The sequence below is a fragment of the Mustela putorius genome, unplaced genomic scaffold (genome assembly GCF_011764305.1).
Source record: "Mustela putorius furo isolate JIRA1106 unplaced genomic scaffold, ASM1176430v1.1 tig00003987_pilon_pilon_pilon, whole genome shotgun sequence".
In the NCBI taxonomy this organism is placed as follows: domain Eukaryota; kingdom Metazoa; phylum Chordata; class Mammalia; order Carnivora; family Mustelidae; genus Mustela; species Mustela putorius.
Genome location: NW_025422126.1, coordinates 4,559,314 through 4,581,540, shown reverse-complemented (window position 1 = coordinate 4,581,540; position 22,227 = coordinate 4,559,314). Strand labels below are relative to the sequence as shown.

Below are 22,227 nucleotides of genomic sequence, written 5' to 3'. Positions count from 1 at the left end.
TTGAGTAACAGAAGTGTTAGCACGATTATTATTATCCCCGTTCAAGGACAAAGCAGTGGGTGACTTCATCTAGCTTTCATCTAATAATGACATTTTGACTTGGATATGAATGAGCTAGTTGCATATTATAAGTTAAAGTATGGCCTTCTGAGACGTTTTTCAGTCTGGATTAATGTCTAAACTATGGCCCCCTACATCTGACTCTGACTAATCTCACAGGTTCAGAAGTCTCAGATCATCAGCATACAGTGGTCACTAGTGATAGCTAGTATCTTCATGATACTTAATTGCTTCTAAGTTAAGATAACTCTTGAGATATTGAGAAAATGAGATTTGGCATTCATTTGCTATATTTTATAAACACATACAATTTTTTTAACAGCTTTATTGAAGCATAATATCCATACCACAAAATTCACTTGTTTTAAATATACAACTCAGGAGATTTTTTTAGTAGATGTAAAGCATTGTGCAACCATTACCACAATCTGATTTTAAAACTTTTTTAGCAGTGGGCACATAATTTTTTCTAAAAGCCCTGATCCATACAAATAGATAACAGCAAGCCAGTAATAATGAAGAGGGAATTCTTTTATAAATTAGCCCTACCCTGAATTCAAAACCTATTTGCTATTTTATTATTTTTCTTTATTTAGATGATATTCTGAACATGTGATTTTGGTGAAGTTCCTGATTCTGTTGGGACTTGATTTTATTATCTTTTAAATATTAATGTGATCAAAATTATTGTTTTCAATTTTTGGAGTAGAGCTGCCTTTTTTTTTTTTTGTAGCTTCTTTCTTAACTCACAAAAACCATTACTTTCTACTTTATAGGGAGTACGATATTATATTAGAATTTTATATCAATATTGATATTTGCTTTGTCTTCTTACGTAATTTTGTTAAGACAGAAATCCTGAGGGCACCTAGATGCTTCAGTTGGTTAAGCATCTCCCTTCAGCTCAAGTTATGAAGCCAAGGTCCTGGGTTTGAGTCTCACATCAGGCTCCCTGCTCAGCAGAGTCTGCTTCTCCCTCTCTCTCTGCCCCTCCCCTTGCTTATGCTCTCTTTCTCTCTCAAATAAGTAAATAAAACCTTACCCCCCCCCCCCAAAAAAAAGACAAAAATTCTGGACACACAGCCTCTTCCCCCTATCAATTGAGAGAATGAAACCAAGAAAAGAATTTAAATCTTATGTTAATAAGTACATTTAAATAATAGGTTAAGGGCACCTGGGTGGCTTAGTGGGTTAAGCCACTGCCTTCGGCTCAGGTCATGATCTCGGAGTCCTGGGATCGAGTCCCGCATCGGGCTCTCTGCTCAGCAGGGAGCCTGCTTCCCTCTCTCTCTCTCTGCCTGCCTCTCTGTCTACTTGTGATCTCTCTCTGTCAAATAAATAAATAAAATCTTAAAAAAAAAAAACAAATAATAGGTTAAAATCTTCCCCTTTGTCAGTGATTAATCTTATGGAATATATTTCTGTCATGTGGGAAAATTACTGACTGATTTTAAATATTAGCTAAGAAATACAACACATTACTTATTATGGGTTGGCTATTCCTTGAATTTGCGTTGTTTTTTTTTTAATTAAAACAATTTGTTTTGAATTTGTTTTTATAAAGGAGCTTAAAAACTAAGCAAGTAGGGTATCATTTAAAAAATTATTTAAGTGACTAGAAATGGAAGAAATTTTTTTTTCTTTTAGTTGCACTATAAATCACCCCAGCATTAAGGGAAAGAAACAACAAACAAAACCATTCCCTTTGATACCACTTGATATATTAGGTATATGGAAAAACTCAAATTTTCCTAAATGAAATCCAAATCAAATCTACAAAATAACCACTGTTCAGTTCCTAACTCTGGACAGCGTACACTGACAGTTCAGTGCTTATTTTGCAAATCTAATGTTTATCATACCATTGGAAACTTTGGCAGTAGGGGGGAAATTGGTGACAGAAGTTTTTCCTAAGACAGTCATTTTTGAAACTCATACATCTTACTTACTGTTGAGATGAGGAATCTGTTTTTCCTCATCCTATATCTGGTAGAAAATAGAGTACCTGATATCCAAACAAAGGTAAGAAAGGACAGAAGTTTTTAGAATGGCAGATGTCCCCAGGAAGATCTCCTAGGATTAGAGAATTGCTTAATGATTTTGTTTTTGTTTTTGTTTTTGTTTTTAAGATTTTATTTATTTATTTGAGAGAGAGAGACAGTGAGAGAAAGCATGAGAGGGGAGAAAGTCAGAGGGAAAAACAGACTCTCCAAGAAGCAGGGAGGCCGATGTGGGACTCGATCCCAGGACCCCGGGATCATGACCTGAGCTGAAGGCAGTCGCTTAACCAACTGAGCCACCTAGGCGCCCTAGGTTACTTGTGAATTGTATGCTGAATTTTAAACCAAGTCCTTAGTATGCTATGCCCTGCTGCTCAAAATCTTGATCTTAAGCCACTGTATACTACACAGTGTACTACACTTCTTAAAGTCCCCCAGGTTTACTGTGTTCCCATATTTCCATTGTGTTACTGTCCCTCTTCCAAAATACTGTTTCTTCTCTGTTACTTATAATTAAAAACTTGGTTCAGACATAATCAAGTGTAGATCAAATGCCTTTCCTAATTATTGAAGTAGCACCACTTCTTTCTTTTTTATTTTTATTTTTTTTATTTTTTTAAAGATTTTATTTATTTATTTGACAGACAGAGATCACAAGTAGGCAGAGAGGCAGGCAGAGATAGAGAGGAGGAAGCAGGCTCCCTGCTGAGCAGAGAGCCTGATGCAGGACTCGATCCCAGGACCCTGGGATCATGACCTGAGCCAAAGGCAGCGGCTTAACCCACTGAGCCACCCAGGCACCCGCCTTCTTTCTTTTAATATAAAAGTTTTTTTGTCACTTTTGCCTCCTATCATACTGAACTCATTAATGTTTATTGAATGGAAGAATAATATGCTGTATTTTTTGAGCAGATACTTAGAACTGCCATGTTATGCTGTAAGAAAAAAATCTGTTTAATGAGGTTGACTCAGTCTTAAGAATTTTCCAAGACATGTGACGCCTGGGTGGCTCAGTGGGTTAAGCCGCTGCCTTCAGCTCAGGTTGTGATCCCAGAGTCCTGGGATTGAGTCCCTCATCAGGCTCCTTGCTTGGTGGGGAGCCTGCTTCTCTCTCTGCCTCTGCCTGCTTGTGAGTGCTCTCTCTCTCTCTCTCTGACAAATAATAAATAAAATCTTTAAAAATTAAAAAAAAAAATTTCCAAGACATGGAACAAGCTTAGAGAATCTAGGTTACATGAGGTATTATACTTCTGTATTTTCACTGCAATTTAGATGTGGATACTCCTGCCACTTGAGTTTCATTGAACTATTGGGGTAAACATTTACGTACAGTGAAATGTACACATCTTAAGTTTACATTTAGATGAATTTTGATAAGTGTTTATGTAGATGTAAGGACTACATCAGTGAAGATACAGAGAAATAATTTCCAAATAATTGGGTCATTTCTAGATCTCCTACTGTTACATCTTCTGATTTAATTCTGTTGTGGTCATAGACTATACCATGTAACATTTTAGTCATTCATAATTTATTGAGATTTGTGTTATGGCCTAGCATATGGTCTGTCTTAGTGAGTAAGACATATAAGACATAACTGGAAAATAATGTTCTTTTATAGTTGTCAGGTATAATATTTTATAAGTATCAGTTATATCAAGACAGTTAATAGCATTGTTCATAACTTACATAGTCTTACTAATTTTTTGTCTATAGTTCTGTCAGTTACTGAGAAGGGAGGTATTAAAATTTACAACAACATTTGTATTTGCCTGTTTTGCCATTTAGTTCTGTCAGCTTTACTTCCTATTTGGAAATTCTGTTATTGAGTGCATATGTAATTAGGATTATTATTGTTTTCATAATGCATTGTGTTTTTGTGTGTTTTGTTCTGTTTTGTTTTTAGTGTTAAGAAAAGTTCTTTTTTTTTTCTAATAATACTCCTTGTCTCTAAGTCTTTTTCTGATCTTAATATACCCATACCAGTTCTCTTATTGGTTATTGTTTGCATGGTATATTTTTTTCCTTGTAAAGAAGGTCACTGTGGGATTGGCATTTAGTTGGATCTCACTGTTTTTTAAAATCCAGTCTAAATCTCTGCTAAAAAAAATAAATAAGTAAAAAATAAATAAAAATCTTTGCTTTCTATTTGGAGCATTTGGGTTTTTTTAGATTTAATGTAATTATTAATTCAGTTGGATTCATATCTGTCATTTGCTTTTTGGTATCTGCTTGTCTGTCATTTATAAAAATTTAATCAAAAATTTTTTTAAAAGATTTTATTTGACAGACAGAGATTACAAGTAGGCAGAGAGAGAGAAAGTGAAGCAGGATCCTTGCTGAGCAGAGAGCCCAATGCAGGGCTTGATCCCAGGACCCTGAGACCATGACCTGGGCCGAAGGCAGTAGCTTAACCCACTGAGCCACCCAGGCGCCCCAGTTTAATCAAATATTTTTATATTTTATTTTAACTCCTCTTTTTAGCTAAACCTCATAGCTTTTTAGTGGTTGCTCCACAGATTAAACTAGAGTTAATATATTATTTCATCCCTTGTACCTGTGCACTTTTGCTTTGTGTTATTGTTGTCACATACTTTATATTTACATACATTGTGGATCCTCTAATAGATAGTTTAATTTTTGCTTTAAACAGCAATTAAGAGAAGGGAAAGGACAGCTTTTTCTGTTTACCCATATATTTACCATTTCCAGTGCTCTTCATTTCTTCTTACAGATAGGCATTTCTTTTTTTTTTTTTTTTTAAGATTTTATTTATTTATTTGACAGAGAGAGATCACAAGCAGGCAGAGAGGCAGGCAGAGAAAGAGGAGGAAGCAGGCTCCCTGCTGAGCAGAGAGCCCGATGTGGGACTCGATCCCAGGACCCTGAGATCGTGACCTGAGCTGAAGGCAGCGGCTTAACCCACTGAGCCACTCAGGCGCCCACAAATAGGCATTTCATCTGATTTATTTCCCTTTAGCCTAAATAACTTTATTGTTTCTTATTGGCATCTCCTAGTGATGAATTTGCCCAGCTTTCATGTAGCCCAAAAGACCATTTGAAAAATTATTTATTTATTTATTTTTAAAGATTTTATTTATTTATTTGACAGAGATCACAAGTAGGTAGAGAGACAGGCAGAGAGAAAAGAAGGGAAGCGGGCTTCCTGCTGAGCAGAGATCCCGACGCAGGGCTTGATCCCAGGACTCGGATCACAAACTGAGCCGAAGGCAGAGGCTTAACCCACTGAGCCACCCAGGTGCCCCTGAAGAATAATTTTTGAAGAATGTTTTTGTTACTGAATTTGGGGCTGACAGATATTTTTCTTCCAATACTGTAAAGATAACACTTCATTGTCTTCTGGCTTCCATTGTTTCTAGTGAGAACTGAGCTCTAATTTGTATGTTCTCTGTATGTAATATGTTTTCTTTATTTTATTTTTAAGATTTTATTTATGTATTTGACAGACAGAGATAACAGGTAGGCAGAGAGGTAGGCAGGGGGTGGGGGTGGGGAAGCAGGCTCCCCATTGAGCAGAGAGCCTGATGCGGGGCCTGGGATCATGACCTGAGCCGAAGGCAGAGGATTTTAGCCACTGAGCCACCCAGGTGCCCCTGTAATGTGTTATCTTAAAGTATTTTTCCTTTCTCATTTTCTTTTTCCCTCTTCTTCTGGAATTCCAATGGCACATCTTTAAATGACTTGATATTGTCCTACTAGTCCCCGAAGCTTTGCCTATTATTTTTTACCCTTTTTGTACTCTTTTTAAGATTGGATAATATTACTGATGTGTCTTCAGGTTCAGTAGCCCTTTTCTCCCATATCCAAACTGCTAGTAAGTCCATCCAGTGAATTTATCATTTCAGATACTGTACTCAATCCTAGATTTTTCCTTTATTTCTTTAAGTTTCTATTTCTGTGTTGGAGTACCTCATCTCATCATTGTGGCATTGTTACCTTCAAGTTCTTGAACATATTGATAATAGTTGCTTTGTAATTGTTGTCTACTAATTCAACATCTGAGTCATCTCTGAGTCTGTTTCTGTTGGCTGTTTTTCTCTTGCCACCAGGTAAATTTTCCTGTTTCTTTGTGTGTCTAGTCATTTTTGGTTGTGTGCTCAGCATTGTCTACAATACATAGAATCTCTGGTTTCTTTTATTGTTCTCTGCAAAATGCTGAGTTTTATTATGGCAGGTTGCTACATTGCTGGCTGTTCACCTTGAATTTGTGGAGTCTTGATGTTATGTTTTGTTTGGGTGGATTTGTAGGAAGCCTGAGATATTTATCAACCTTTTCTGACTTGGTGGGATTCAGACTCTAAAGTGTTTTAAAATGTATCCCTGGAGCAGACAGTAACTACAGTCTCTGCTCATTTCTTTTTTTTTTTAAGATTTTATTTATTTATTTGACAGAGAGAGATCACAAGTAGACAGAGAGGCAGGCAGAGAGAGAGAGAGGGAAGCAGGCTCCCTGCTGAGCAGAGAGCCCGATGTGGGCCTCGATCCCAGGACCCTGAGAGCCTTGATTCCAGGACCCTGAGATCATGACCTGAGCCGAAGGCAGTGGCTTAACCGACTGAGCCACCAAGGCACCCTCTGCTCATTTCTTCCAGCCTTCTAACTATTGCTTTCAGATGGGCTTCTTGCAGTCTCTCCTACATATGTACCATTCAAGAGTCACCTGAGATTTGCAGGAAATTTATGTGTACAATTTTAGGGTTCCTCCTCTTGGCTTCCTCCTTAGTTACTTCCTTCCTCAATTCAGCCACACTAGCAGTCCACTGACACTGCAAAACTTAAACACTCTAGTTTTCTACATGACTTCTGGCCACCTCATATTGCACAGGCTAAGAATGGCTCTTGGGAACACCTGTATAAACATAGCTCTCACCCAATGAATGTGGGTTCCCTTCTTCCCAGGGTTAAATTCTCCCTAATTTGTATCTGCTTTTTGTTGCCTTTGAAAAATTGTTTTTTTTAGTTTTCCAGAGTTAATAATTGCCATCTTCAAGAGTGTTAGTCCTATACAAGTTAGTCTGCAATTACCCAAACTGGAGGTGATATTAAACTTATGGGGGGTAGGGGTGCCTGCATGGCTCAGTTGGTTAAGAAACTGACTCTTAATTTTGGCTTAGGTCGTGATCTCAGGGTTGTGGGATTGAGCCCTATGCCTGGCTCCTTGCTCACTGGGGAGTACTGGAGATCTCTCTCCCTCTCCTTCTGCCCCACCCCTCTGTGTGCATGAGCTCTCTTTCTCTCTTTCTCACTTTCAGATAAATAAATATATCTTTAAAAAAATTAAACTTATGGGGTGCCTGGGTGGCTCAATGGGTTAAGCCGCTGCCTTCAGCTCAGGTCATGATCTCAGGGTCCTGGGATCGAGTCCCGCATCGGGCTCTCTGCTCAGCAGAGAGCCTGCTTCCTCCTCTCTCTCTCTCTCTCTCTGCCTGCCTCTCTGCCTACTTGTGGTCTCTGTCTGTCAAATAAAATAAATAAAATCTTTAAAAAAAAAAATTAAACTTATGGGAGGTAAAACTTAAAATATCTGATAAATGTAACAACTGAGGCTATTTAGCATGTACATAGTTAGGTTTTTCTGTATGTTATTTGTCATCAAAATAAGTAGATTTTTTACTTAAATTATATAGTCAGTAAGTCATACATATTAACAGAAATTACTGTGAAGAAATAATCACAGACCCCTTCTGAGATATTTGTTGTAGGTCAGTCACAATTCAGAAATGGTGCTGGTATTTAGAAATTTACCAGAAATATTTTATAGTCCAGTCACTGTCTTGAAAAACATTGGGAATCACAGTCTTACATGCCTGTTAAAGTAAGCATTGTGTGTGTTTGTTCAGCCTTATGTTTGCAAAGCACAATTACTTCTGATGATTGTGCATTGTACTCATTTTATTTGAGAAAATCATCATGTGCTTTCACTGGAAATTACATGGTAGTCTTTTTGTATAGATGTGTTTATTTGTATTAAAGGTACCATCTAGTTGTATTTTCCACATATAGAGATGTTTTCTAGCTTTCTGCTAATTTGCTAATTGGATTCCTTCTTCCTACTACCATGTACACTGGAGTATAATACACATAATAAAAGCTGAAAATGGATTTCCTCTATTATTCTGTGTACTTTTTAAACAATTCTAGGAGAAATTTCATTAATGATGCATCATTAATGTCTGACTGTGGTTCAGGTGATTGGGCCTTAATGCCTAAAATTTTTGCTTAAAATAAAACAAATTTATTCCTGACCAATACTGCTAATTTTTCTTATTTAAAAATGTTCTGTGCTTCACCCCTCTGCTCTTTAACCTTGTATAAGCACTTAACTCTAAAACCCTGTTTATGTCTTTAAAAATATTGTTACAGTTTTTTTTTTTTTTTTAAATAAAAATACTATGAGGGGGCACCTGGGTGGCTCAGTGGATTAAAGCCTCTGCCTTCGGCTCAGGTCATGATCCCAGAGTCCTGGAATCTAGCCCCATATTGGGCTTTCTGCTCGGCAGGGAGCCTGCTTCCTCCTCTCTCTCTCTTCCTGCCTCTCTGCCTACTTGTGGTCTCTGTCTGTCAAAGAAATAAATAAAATCTTAAAAAAAAAATACTATGAGGGCTAGAACTATAATAAATAATAATACCTAGCATGATCATTTATGTTATATAGGATATTTAAGTAATGTTTTTCATTTTTCATTACATTCAATATTTCATAGAAAAATAGCTTATGCAGGCACCTTGGTGGCTCATTTGGTTAAGTATCTAACCCTTGGTCAAACCCCATGTTGGGCTCTGTACTTACCAGGGATTCTGCTTGAGGAGTCTCTCCTTCTTTTTCTACCTCTCCCACATTCTCTCTTTCTCTAAAATAAATCTTTTTTTTTTTTTTAAAGATTTTATTTATTTATTTGACAGACAGAGATCACAAGTAGGCAGAGAGGCAGGCAGAGAGAGAGAGAGGGAAGCAGGCTTCCTGAGGAGCAGAGAGCCCGATGCAGGGCTCGATCCCAGGACCCTGAGATCATGACCCGAGCCGAAGGCAGCAGCCCAAACCACTGAGCCACCCAGGTGCCCCTAAAATAAATCTTTTTTTAAAAAATAGCCTGTTGCTTCTCGGCCTTTTGGCTAAGATCAAGTGCAAAAGAAAATAGTCTATGGTAAATATTTTAATCCTTATTTTTCTGCTTTTAAAAATGCAGTAATACTGCTTTCTTTTGTGAAAGTGGTATAGTGTTTAAATTGCTGAAGGAAATGGTAATGAAAAGGTAATTAGTTAAGACTTCCCTTGACTTTTCATCTGAGAATTAACACATTCATTTAGTGAAGTATTAACTATGTGGGTGTCACCTTTCTTATCATATTCTCTAATTTTACAGTACTGGCAAATGGGAAAAGAAGAGAAACACTTCTTGATCTTTAATCTAAAATTATCAGTGCTTATCAGAAGAAAAAGATTTGTTTGAAAGAAGATTAGTGATAGCTGATGATCAGTACTAACAGATCAATGAAAGCTTATATACAGTTGGGTTGTGCACACATGCATGTGTGGGTAAATTGTGTTACACCTGCTGAGAAGCAAATGTACTTAAAGCATTGGTAGGAATAATGACTTTTCTATACCATTATATCCTATGTCTGCCGTAGTTCTTGGCTCATCATAGGTCTTCATCTTATACTTTTATCATGTACCTTAATTCACATGTGTCAATTAACTACAGTCTATAGACCATTATAGTTCCTTTGGAGAATTTAAAAGTTATGTAAAATATGATTCTTAATTTCTCTTTTTTTTTTTTTAGGATTTTATTTATTTGACAGAGATCACAAGTAGGCAGAGAGAGACAGAGAGAGAGGGGAAGGGAAGCAGGCTCCCCACTGAGCAGAGAACCCGATGAGTGGGGCTCAATCTCAGGACCCTGGGATCATGACCTGAGCCGAAGGCAGAGGCCCCACTGAGCCACCCAGGCACCCCTGATTCTTAATTTCTAAAAAGCTTATGATATAGTTGAGAAAAGTGACATTCTCATGAAAATTACTTAGCAAAGGGTAGGTAATACATGATAAATGCCCAGCCAATACTGCAGAGACCGTAAGATCCATAGAAATTATTGAAATGTAAAATCAGTGCTGTCACAAGGACGTATATTTGTTGAAGAAAAGAATAAGATTACATATAGATAGGATGATCAAGGGAGGCCCTGTCTTAGTCATATGTGATTCTTAATGAAGCAGAAGCCTCTCTTAGCGTATCATTGGCTTTTAATAAATGGATTTTCCTCTAATGATTATTTAAAACATCTTAATCCCCTAGAGTCTTTTCCTTCCTGTCTTACATACATTTCTGTAAGGATAGAACTTTGCTTTTTGTAAAGTTTTTACTTGGCTCATTTTAGGATGTCCTGTTCTTTATAATCCTATTACATATTCTGTGCTCTAGCCAGTCTGGACTACCTAAACATTCTTGAATATACCTTGTGCTTTTCTCTGACCATGCTTTGGGCATTTGATTGTCTAGCAGTGACAAATGTGGCATACATTTGGGATGGGATACAAGGGCACTGTGCATCCCAGAAATTGACTCTATAATAATGATACTTAGTCTTGGCCTCAGTAATTTTTTTTTAATTTTTTTTTTAAAGATTTTATTTATTTATTTGACAGGCAGAGATCACAAGTAGGCAGAGAGGCAGGCAGAGAGAGAAGAAGGGAAGCAGACTCTCTGCCGAGCAGAGAGCCTGATGCGGGGCTCGATCCCAGGACCCTGAGATCATGATCCGAGCCAAAGGCAGAGGCTTTAACCCACTGAGCCACCCAGGCGCCCCTTGGCCCCAGTAATTTTAACACTTAGCCATCTAACCATAATGTATAGTCAACACATTTCTGATTTTAGTAGTTTCAAGGACAGGGAAAAGAATATTGAGGTTAGTGACTAACTTTGACACACCTCTAAAATGCCACTAAACCTTATAGAACCAAAACAGTAACACTTTTTCTCAAATCTTCCCTAATCCTGCCCCACCAGGCAATTCCTACAGATAAACATTTGCTCCTGTTCTATATTCCTTTCCCTGAACAGATTATGTAGAGTTCTAGTCTTTCATCTCTGATCCTCTGTTGTTTCTGTTCCTTCTCATTTTTAACTCAGCAACATATATGAAGCATTCAAGTTCCAAGAACTTTTTGCATAGTATATTTTTTAGCCACGTGAAATTTTGTTTTTAGAGATTTTACTTATTTATTTGACAGAGAGAGAGAGAGAGCGCACAAGTAAGGAGAGGGAGAAGCAGGCACTCCATTGAGCAGGGAGCCCGATGTGGGGCTCAGTCCCAGGACCCTGGGATCAAAACCTGAGTCAAAGGCCTACGCTTAACAGCTGACCCACGTAGGTGCCCACCAAGTGAAATTTTTAAACTGCCTTTAAATCCCAACTGAAATGTCACCACCTAAAGAATATTTTCCAGTGTCCTAAGAAGGGCCTTCTTATATCTGTGTTCTTATATAATTTTGTATTTCTTTGGTTTATGGCACTTACCACACTGTAACATAACAAATTGTTTGCATCTGTCTCCCTTACCAGACTGTGAGCTCCCTTGAATTATAAAGCTACATTTTATTCAATTCTCTGTCCCTAGAGAACCTGAGACAATGACTCAAACAAGCAGGTATTTAGTACAAGGGAGTTACATCACACATGCATTTAACTTTCAAGAATTTTATACTGCATGCCAAAAAGAGAAATGATTGAAATAATCAGCCAGTTTCACCTGCCATTTACCCAGTGAGTATACACCTAGTGTTGGACACATAATAGGGGGTTTGAGTCTTGTTCCTTCGGTTTCTGTTGCCACATGCTATGACCGTCTTGTCAGGCTTGAGTGTAATTCTCCTTTTGAAGATATTTTTCATAAATCATACCTCAGACACAAGCCAGTCACTTCCACTGGTACTTTTTCTGTTGATGGAGGAAAGGCCATCTGTGTTGGATTTGAGAGATGGTGTGTTGGTCTCCAACATAATGCTTTCCCTATTCATGGTAATTTTGACTAGACTGACTTTTTTACTCTATACTCACTGACTTTAGAAACTATTTATAAAAGATAGGAATGCCACTTACAGTTTTCCTAAATGAGCAATCTTCTGTCTTTACTTTGAGTTGTTAAGAGTATGTTTTTATGACTCAAATGACATTTTTGCTGTTAATTTCTTAGCGGTTTGTTCATGTCTGATCTCACCAGTTGGAAAGTAAGGATCATTTCTTTATACCTCTCTGTATATGGCATACAACCTATAGTACTTACTTACAAAATAAATACACATTTTTACATGCTTTCATTATGCTAAGGTCTAAGTGAGAAATAACCCAGAAGCTCTTTTAACTTAACCATCCCAATGGTCATCCACTTTCACTTGATAACATTTGCTAAATTTTCCCTTCCAGTTACCACATTTCTTTTTTCCACAGCTCTTCCGACGTGTTGCAGCAGCTTTGCCTGGAATGGAAAGCACACAGGATAGAAGCAGAGAAGACAGTATCCTTTTTGTTTCATCAGATAATTTTATTGTTAACTAGTCTTTAGAGCTCCACTTGGTTAGCTAAGGAATATTATGCTATTGCCTTTTACAGCTGGGAATTAATGGCTTAGGAGCATAGAAACTCCAAGGTTTTCTGTGGCAAAATGATCTGTTGATTCAGGTGTACCCTTTGCAGCCTGCTGTTCACTACAGTTAATCAATAGAAGGTGTGTGTTTGTTTACGTGCTTGATTTTTAATGAACAGGAAACTTAGAATCCTAGCCCTCTGCCTTTAATTTTGAGCCCTGCTGGCTCTGGGCTTTTTTGCTACAGTATATATTTTATTTTCCTCCCTTGCTTTTTCTAACATTCAAGCTTTCTGCTTGGCATAGGCAGGAAATAATTCAGTCTGGAGTTTTATTGTGGCCTCTGTTTTCAGAAAGACCAGGACATAGTGAAGTACATCTAAAATAGTTATTTTAAAGGATTTTTAATTTTAATATTTTAATTGTTTTATATTTACCTTTAGTGTTTTTCTATATGCATTTTTTAAAAGATTTTATTTATTTATTTATTCTTCAGAGAGAGAGAGAGAGCACAAGCAGACAGAGGCACAAGCAGAGAGAGAAGCAGGCTTCCCACTGAGCAAGGAGCCCAATGTGGGACTCGATCCCAGGACCCTGGGATTATGACCTGAGCCGAAGGCAGCAGCTTAACCAACTGAGCCACCCAGGTGTCCCTCCATACACATTTTTATTAAGCCATAGAAGTCATAGCACTTTGTGTTCAGCTTTCCCCACTGCTAAATGTTTCTGTTTTCTAAGCCTTTATTGCTTTTTTTTTTTTTTTAAAGATCTTATTTGTTTATTTGACAGAGATCACAAGTAGAGAGAGGGGGAAGCAGGCTCCCGGCTGAGCAGAGAGCCCGATGCGGGGCTCAATCCCAGGACCCTGGGACTATGCCCCAAGCTGAAAGCAGAGGCTTAACCCACTGAGCCACCCAGGCGCCCTGCCTTTATTACTTTTAATAGGATAATATGTTCTACAGAGTTGAAGTCCCATCATTTATTAAATTCTCTTCCTTTGCTAGAATTCTTTGGTAGACTGTTTTCAGATTTCATTATAGATAATCCCATGAGGAGCATCATCTTTTACATGGTTTCTTGCTCCTGTAAGTTCCTTAGAACAGATTCCCATGAATAGGGCTTAACCTTATTCTGACCCTGTTGCATCTAGTAGATAGAGGCAAGTTTATTTCATTTGAGCATACAGTGATCTAGCTATATAGGAAATAATGGCTGTATCTACTCTATAGCCAATAGGAATGGAAGGGGCTTGCAAGAGTTGTCAGTGTTCAGCCTGGTTAGAATTGTACTTTCCCATTTATAGTTCCTTAACTTTTGTTTCAGTGATCGACATAAAACTGGAAAAGCCTCAGGAGCAACCAGTCAGTGAAGGAGGCTGCTCCTGCTAATCCCCCGTGGCATCTTTAACTTTTCTCCAGAAGCTCACTGCTTTGGCCCCCTTACTCTTTCATTGACTGCAGTGTGAATATTGGCTTGAACCTTTTCCCTTCAGTAATAACGTATTGCAATTCATCATTGCTGCCTGTCTCGTGGAGATGATCTATTAGCTTCACAAGCACAAAAAAGTTCAGTGTCTTCATTATTTATATTTTACAAAAAGCCAAATGATTACAACATATTCCAGTGATAACTTTAAAAATTAGATACATTTTCTCAACTTTTTTTTTCCTTTTCAATGTTAATGATAATGTACTTCAAAATGATGGAAATTTCAACAGTATGTGGTTTGGTTAAGGAGCAGTTGTTCATAGCAGCACTTGCCTACCAACTTGATCTCTTTCTGCTTTTCTCACCTCTCCCTTACTGTATTCCCTGTTCTTATTCTCTATCAAAACAAATGAGGTATGACAAAGCAGCAATCAGACCAAACCCATTGGATCCTTCAAATTTAGCAATACCACTTGTTCTAGCCTTGGACCAAGATTTCCAAAAATATTATTGAGCAGTGATATAAATTACTTAGACTTTATTTGAGGTCAAAACTCAGCTATCATGAGTAGGCAGTGCTTGGATAAGACGGGTTCTGTTGCATCTTCAAAATGAGTCCTAATGAACACACTGAGTACTTAACAAGTCAAGTGAAAATAAAATGTGTTTCAAACCAAAACAGATGACCCTTTCACATGTTAGTCTCTGGGAGAGAAGGGTAACACTACTTCAGAACATGTTTTTAATACTGAATTCTTCCAGTGAACTATTTCTCCCAGGATTTTAAAAATTGTCGAGATAAAGTTATTCTCTTTGTTTAAAAAAAGGGGGGGAGAAGAAAAGAAAACTTTTGTAAGCAATAGATTTCTCTGGGGTGTTTTTGTTTGTTTGTTTGTTTTCAAAAAATGCTATGCAGTCAAGGCGCTATAGGAATCAAATTCCTTTAAGAACCACCAGTGGAAGAATTTAAACTTGGCACCTTGATCAGAACTATAATAACCAGTAAAAACAATGATATCTAAAGTTTACCAACAAAATAATAAATACTATACTTTGCTCAGGACATTTGAGGTCAGATTGAAAATAGAAACAGTTTTCTTATAAGCCCCTAGAGGCAGATCTGGATAAGCATACATAGAAGAGGGAAAGGAGAGAATGGAAATAAAACTCAATATTATGCAGATTTATGCCTTATTTTTTAACTTTTTTTTTTTTTTTTTTAATGTTGGGTCTTTCAGGCTGGTTTTGCTTTTTATTAGGTCTGTATAGTTTGGTTAATTAACCAGTGATTTAGTTTTATATTTAAGCTACAGTTAATCTTTTTTCTTTGGTGATATTTATTTCTTTGCCTTTTTTTTTTAAAAACTACTTTCAATTTTTAGATGTTTCGTCCAGTCTGTTTAGAGCTTCATTACCATGGCAATATATATTTCCCTTAAAACACTGTAAAGAAATATACTAGGAGTGCACCATTTTAATCTTTACTAGTTATTGTGAGATTGCTGTGTAAGTTAATAAACACATTTGTAAATACATTGTTTGCAGGAAGAAAATTTCTGAGTTACAGCTCAGGAAAATCCTGCTGAATTTACGTTGTAAGCATTACTTAACACAGTATAAGGATGAAAAGACAACAAAATTCATACTTCTTCATCCCCTCATTGCAACAAAACCCTTAACTGGGAGAACCTTATTCCCCTCTCTTTCCTCTTCCTTCTCCAGTTCCCACTTATTGTCACCTTGTAATATTCAGAGAGCACTTGGATTATGGGTCTGAATAGAGAAATGCTTTCAGATAATCATTAGCCCACATACCAGTAACTTATACTAAAAGATGGGATGGAGTTGTAAAGTGCTTTTATATAATACAATATTATTGTTAAAGGCAAGGGTTGACTCTTTTGTTTTATTTTGACATGGCATGTCCTGAAATAAATATCAATTCAATATGGCAGATGGGTCATATTCTTTATTTGGAAGAAGTTGTGATTTCTGACATGGGAGTGATTGTCTTCCTACACTGTAGTGTATGACTCTTTTTATGTATCTTTAAAACGGTAACCAGTTATGCTGCTTTTTAATATTGGTCCTTTTATTTGGCTTGGGGTTCTTCAACTAAAGCAGTGAAGTGTGTTCATAGTCCAGATTTTTTTTAAATAAACAATTTTGCTGCCAAAAATATATAAATAAAACACAAACAAAAACAATTATTGACTTGGTTTTCTATTCCTGCCAAGATAGTAAATTAGCATGAGTTTCCTACTTCCTCCTTAGAACTGTAAAGGGAACTTGAAATCCAGAAAAGTAACAAAAACAACAATAAGAAGAAACCCATGGGGTTTCAACTGTTCAGAGTGAGAGAGTGGCTACTACTTGAAAGACAGGGCCACTGGTGGAGGCAATAATAAAATATATTAAGAAACCTGGTTTACGTTCTGCTTTTGCCTCCTCCTAACCCACCTTGGCATAGGGACAGGGATAGCAAACTATTGCCCTCCCACGAAATCCAACCTTTTACGTGTTTTAAATTAAGTTTTATTGGAACTCAGTACAAAGGTGGAGTTGAGTAGTTGCGACAGAACTTACTGCCCCAAAAGCCAAAAATATTTACTGTCTGGCCCTTTATAGAAAAAGGGCCAACTCTTGCCTTGGCACAAATGATAGCTGTTTCCCTTACAGAAAGGGAGGCCACAGGCCAGACTACTGGTACAGATGTCCACAGAATAGGTACTGGCCAGCCAGTTTCCCCAGGTCTTGATGAATATTTCTTAGATTCTATGAGATGGCAGTCTCATACTAATCTTATCAAATCTGGCCACACCCTTCGTGTTCTCTCCAGAAATTAGTTTTCTTATTCTTTCAAAACTAATAGGCTGAGAATTTTCTGAAGCCTCCCTTTTGATTAAGAATTCCACCTTTAGGAATTGTTGAATCATTACTTAGTGTTCATCATGATAAGTATACTCTGAAACTATTACTATATGTCAGTTACACTTCAAATAAAAAAAAACAAGTAGATAGAAATGCAGAGCAAACTTGTTTGAGGGGGGATAGGCAAAATAGTTGAATGGGATTAAGAAATACAAACTAGGGGCGCCTGGGTGGCTCAGTGGGTTGAGCCGCTGCCTTCGGCTCAGGTCATGATCTCGGAGTCCTGGGATCGAGTCCCGCATCGGGCTCTCTGCTCAGCGGGAAGCCTGCTTCCCTCTCTCTCTCTCTGGCTGCCTCTCCGTCTACTTGTGATTTCTCTCTGTCAAATTAATAAAATAAAATCTTTAAAAAAAAAAAATACAAACTAATTGGGTTATGGACATTGGGGAGGGTATGTGCTATGGTGAGTGCTGTGAAGTGTGTAAGCCTGATGATTCACAGACTGCAACCCTGGGGCAAATAATACGTTATATGTTAATAAAAACAAAATATGTTAAAAGACAAAAAAAAAAACAACAGATAGAAGCTCTAAGTTATAAAATAATTCATAGGGATGGAAAGTATAAGGTAGGAAATTATAGTCAATAATACTGTAACAACTTTGTATGATGATAGATGGTAACCACATTGGTGAGCATTTTGTAATGCATATGACTGTTGAATCACTGTGTTGTACACCTGAAGCATAATAGTGTATGTCAATTATTCTGCAGTTAAAAAAATCCCACCTTTAAATCATTTTTCTCTTTCATTTTACTGTAAGCATTCAGGAGAAGTCAAGCTACCCCTTCAACATTTTGCTTAGAAATTCCTTCAGCCAAATACCAATTCATAATTCACAAGTTCTACCTTCCACAAAAAACTAGGACATGAACACAATTTCAGCCAAGTTCTTGGGCACCTTATATTAAGGATAGCCTTTTCTCTGTCAGAGACCTCATCAGAATGACCTTTCCCCTCCATATTTCTACCACTACTTTGGTCACAGCTGCAAGTATTCTCCAAGATTGACACTTTTCTCTACAGCTCTTATCTTCTCCTGAGCCATCAGGAGAATTATCCTTAACAGTCCATTTACCGCAATCAATGTAGGCTTGTTTCTGGCATGTACCTCCAAACTCTTCCACATTTTTAGGTATTTGTTTTAGAAGCGGTCCCACTTCTTGGTCCCAGTTTTTTTCTCAGTCTTTTCGGGCTGCTCTAAGAAAATACCACAGATTGGGTAGCTCATAAACAGCAGGTATTTATTGCTCATACTTCTAGAGCCCAGAAATCCAATGAAATTAGGGTCCAGCATAGTCATGAGATCTCCTTTGGGTCACAGACCTTGTGGTATACTCACATGGCAGAACGGGCAAGGGATCTCTCTGGAGCCTCTCTTAAGTCACTAATATCATTTATGAGGACTCCACCCTCATGATTTAAGGACCTTCCCAAACCCCACCTAGGAATGCCATCTTCGGGTGATTAAGATTTCCATGTATGAGTTTTGAGGTAGATAAAACATTCAGACCATAACAAAACACATTTTATTTATATCTATTTTTATCTATATCTATATATCTGTATATCTTCAATTTTACTTATATTTTTATCGATTGATTGATTGATTGATTTATATCTTCAATTTCTTTCAGTGGTGTCGTAGTTTTCAGCATACAAGTCTTTCACATAGTTGGTAGTTACGTTTATTCCTAAGTATTTTATTCCTTTTGGTGCTATTTTAATTCCCTTTTTGGATTGTTCAGTGCTAGTGTGTGAAATGCAACTGATTTTTATGTTGATTTTCTATCCTGCAACTTTGCTAAATTTGTTTTATTAGCTCTAACAATTTTTTTGTGGAATATTTAGGGTTTTAACATACAGCTGACCCTTGAACAATTAAGGTTTAGGGGCATTGACTCCTCTGCATTCAAAAATCTGCATATAAGAAACAAGTGTTGGCAAGGATGTGGAGAAAAAGGAGCCCTTGTGCATTGTTGGTGGGAATGCAAACTGGTGCAGCTACTGTGGAAGACTGCATGGAGTTTTCCTCAAAAAGTTAAAAACAGAACTACCCTATGATCCAGTAATCACACTACTGGCTAGTTACCCAAAGAATACAAAAACATTAATTCAAAGAGCTACAGGTACCCCTGTGTTTATAGCAGCATTATTCACAAGAGCCAAACTATGGAAGCAGCCTAAGTGTCCATTGATAGATAAATGGATAAAGAAGTGATATGTAGGGGCACCTGGGTGGCTCAGTGGGTTAAAGCCTCTGCCTTTGGCTGAGGTCATGATCCCAGGATCCTGGGATCGAGCCCTGCATCAGGCTCTCTGCTTAACAGGGAGCATGCTTCCCTCTCTCTCTCTGCCTATTTGTGATCTCTGTCTGTCAAATAAAATCTTTCTTTAAAAAAAGTGATATGTAAGATATATATATGTATACACATACAGTGGGATATTACTCAGCCATAAAAAGAATGAAATCTTGCCATTTCCAACAAATGGAACTAGAGAATAAAATGCTAAGTGAAATTAGTCAGAGGAAGACAAATACCATACGATTTCACTTATATGTAGAATTTAAGAAACAAACAAAAGACAAAAACAGGCTCTTAACTATAGAGAACAAACTGATGGTTACCAGAGGGGGGCGGGTGGGGTAGTGGGTGAAACAGGTGATAGGGATTAAGGAGTGCCCTTGTGGTGATGAGCAATGGGTGGTATACAAAATTTTTGAATCACTCTGTTGTACACCTGAAACCAATAGAATACTATGTTAATGAAACTGGAATTAAAACAAGTCTACATACAACTTTTGAATCCCCAAAAACTTAACTATGAATACTGTTGACCAGAAGCCATACCAATAACATAAACAACCAATTAACATATTTTGCATGTTGTTTTGTATTATATGTTGTAGTCTTAAGGTAAGCTAGAGAAAAGAAAATGTTAAAATCATAAGGAAGAGAACATACATTTACGGTACTGTACTGTATTTATTTGAAAAAAATCTCCATGTAAGTGGACCCATGCAGTTCAAACCTGTGTTGTTCAGGGTCAGATGTATGAGGGTTTTTTTTTAAGATTTTATTTATTTATTTGATAAATCACAAGTAGGCAGAGAGGCAGGCGGGGGGGGGGGTGGGAAGCAGGCTCCCCGCTGAGCAAAGAACCCAATGCAGGGCTCGATCCCAGGACCCTGAGATCATGACCTGAGCTGAAGGCAGAGGCTTAACCCGCTGAGCCACCCAGGTGCACCAGATGTGTGAGATCTTGTCATCTGTAAACAGAGATGATTTATTCAATTCTGATTTGGATGCCTTTTATTTATTTTTCTAGCCTAATTCCTCTGGTTACAACTCCCAGTGCTATGTTGAATACAAGTGACAAAAGTGGACATTCTGTCTTCTTTCTGATCTTAAGGGAAACCTCACTTTGTTCTTTATAGTTAGGAGTCTGTTTCTGGTTTGTCTGTTTTTTTCTTTGTTTTGTTAAATTCCACATATGAGGGGCACCTGGGTGGCTCAGTTGGTTAAGCAGCTGCCTTCGGCTCAGTTCATGATCCCAGTGTCCTGGGATCGAGTCCCACATCGGGCTCCTTGCTCGGCAGGGAGCCTGCTTCTCCCTCTGTCTCTGCCTACCACTCTGTCTGCCTATGCTCGCTCTCTCTCCGTCTCTCTCTCTGACAAATAAAAATAAAATCTTTAAAAAAGAAAATTCCACATATGAGTGAAATCATATAGTATTTGTCTTTCTCTGACTTTTTTAAAAAGGATATTTATTTATTTATTTGAGAGCATGAGTGGGGGAGGGCAGAAGGCGAGGGAGAGATTACCAAGCAAACTCTGCGCCAAGCATGGAGATGATGCAGGGCCTGATCCCACCACCCCAAGATCCCAACCTAAGCTGAAACCAAGAGTGAGATGCTCAACCAACTGAGCCACCCAGGCGCCCTTGTGATTGACTTATTTCACTTAACATTATACTCTCTAGATCCATCCATATTGCAAGTGGCAACATTTCATTCTTTTTTTTTATGACTGAGTAATATTCCATTGTGTATGTGCACCACATCTTTTTTAAACAATCAGTGGACACTTAGGCTGCTTCCATAGTTTGGCTGTTGTAAATAATGCTGCAATAAACATAAGGGTACCTGTATCCCTTTGAATTGGTGTTTTTGTATTCTTTGGGTAAATAGCCAGTGGTGTGATTATTGGGTCAGAGGGTAGTTCTGTTTTTAACTTTTTGAGAAAGCGCCTTACTGTTTTCCATGGTAGCTGCACCAGTTTGCATTCCCACCAGCAGTGCACGAGTGTTCCTTTTTCTCCACATCCTCACCAACACTTTTTTGTGTTTTTGATTTTAGTCATTCTGATAGGTGTGAGGTGATATCTCATTATGGTTTTGATTTGCATTTCCCTGATGATAAGTGGTGTTGAGCAGTTTTTCACATTTCTTTTGGCCATCTATGTGTCTTCTTTGGGGAAATATCTGTTCCTTTCTTCTGCCCATTTTTAACTGGATTATTTGGAGTTTTTTAGTGTTGAGTTTTATAAGTACTTTACATACTTTGGTTTTTTTTTTTTTTTAATATTTTATTTATTTATTTGACAGATCACAAGGAGGCAGAGAGGCAGGCAGAGAGAGAGCGAGGAGGAAGCAGGCTCCTGGCTGAGCAGAGAGCCCGATGTGGGGCTCGATCCCAGGACCCTGAGACCATGACCTGAGCTGAAGGCAGAGGCTTTAACCCACTGAGCCACCCAGGTGCCCCAGTACTTTACATATTTTGGATACTAATCCTTTATTGGATATGTCATTTCAAATGTCTTTTCCCATTCAGTAGGTTGTCTTTTGGTTTTGTTGATTGTTTCCTTTGTTGTACAGAAGCATTTTATTTTGATGTAGTCCCAATAGTTTATTTTTCTTTTGTTTCCCTTGCCTCAGGAAACCTATCTAGAAATATGTTGCAGTGGTCAATGTCAGAGAAATAACTGCCTACAGTCTCTTTTAGAATTTTTATGGTTTCGGGTCTAACATTTAGGTCCTTATCCATTTTGAGTTAAATAATTCTTTAAGTGTTTGATAGAATTCACCACTGAAGCCATCCAGGAAGGTTTTTTGATCACTGATTTGATCTACTTATGTCATAGATCTAGTCAAATTTTCTTTCTCGTTATGAATTGTTGGATAGTCTGTGTGGAATTTGC

At 37.7% G+C, this 22,227-nt stretch overlaps 1 protein-coding gene across 3 annotated transcripts in view; it reads left to right on the top strand.

Annotated features, from left to right (window-relative positions):
• The window catches only part of RAB6A (RAB6A, member RAS oncogene family), a 116,920-nt gene extending 100,618 nt beyond the window's left edge, over window positions 1–16,302 (top strand). For all 3 annotated transcript variants that reach the window (XM_013064338.2, XM_013064337.2, XM_004768084.3), the window contains exons 7-8: window positions 12,532–12,598; window positions 13,991–16,302. In XM_013064338.2, the coding sequence (XP_012919792.1) occupies window positions 12,532–12,598; window positions 13,991–14,055 (132 nt within the window). In that variant the 3' untranslated portion in view covers window positions 14,056–16,302. The remainder of the gene's footprint in view (window positions 1–12,531; window positions 12,599–13,990) is intronic.
• The last annotated feature ends 5,925 nt before the right edge of the window (window positions 16,303–22,227 follow it).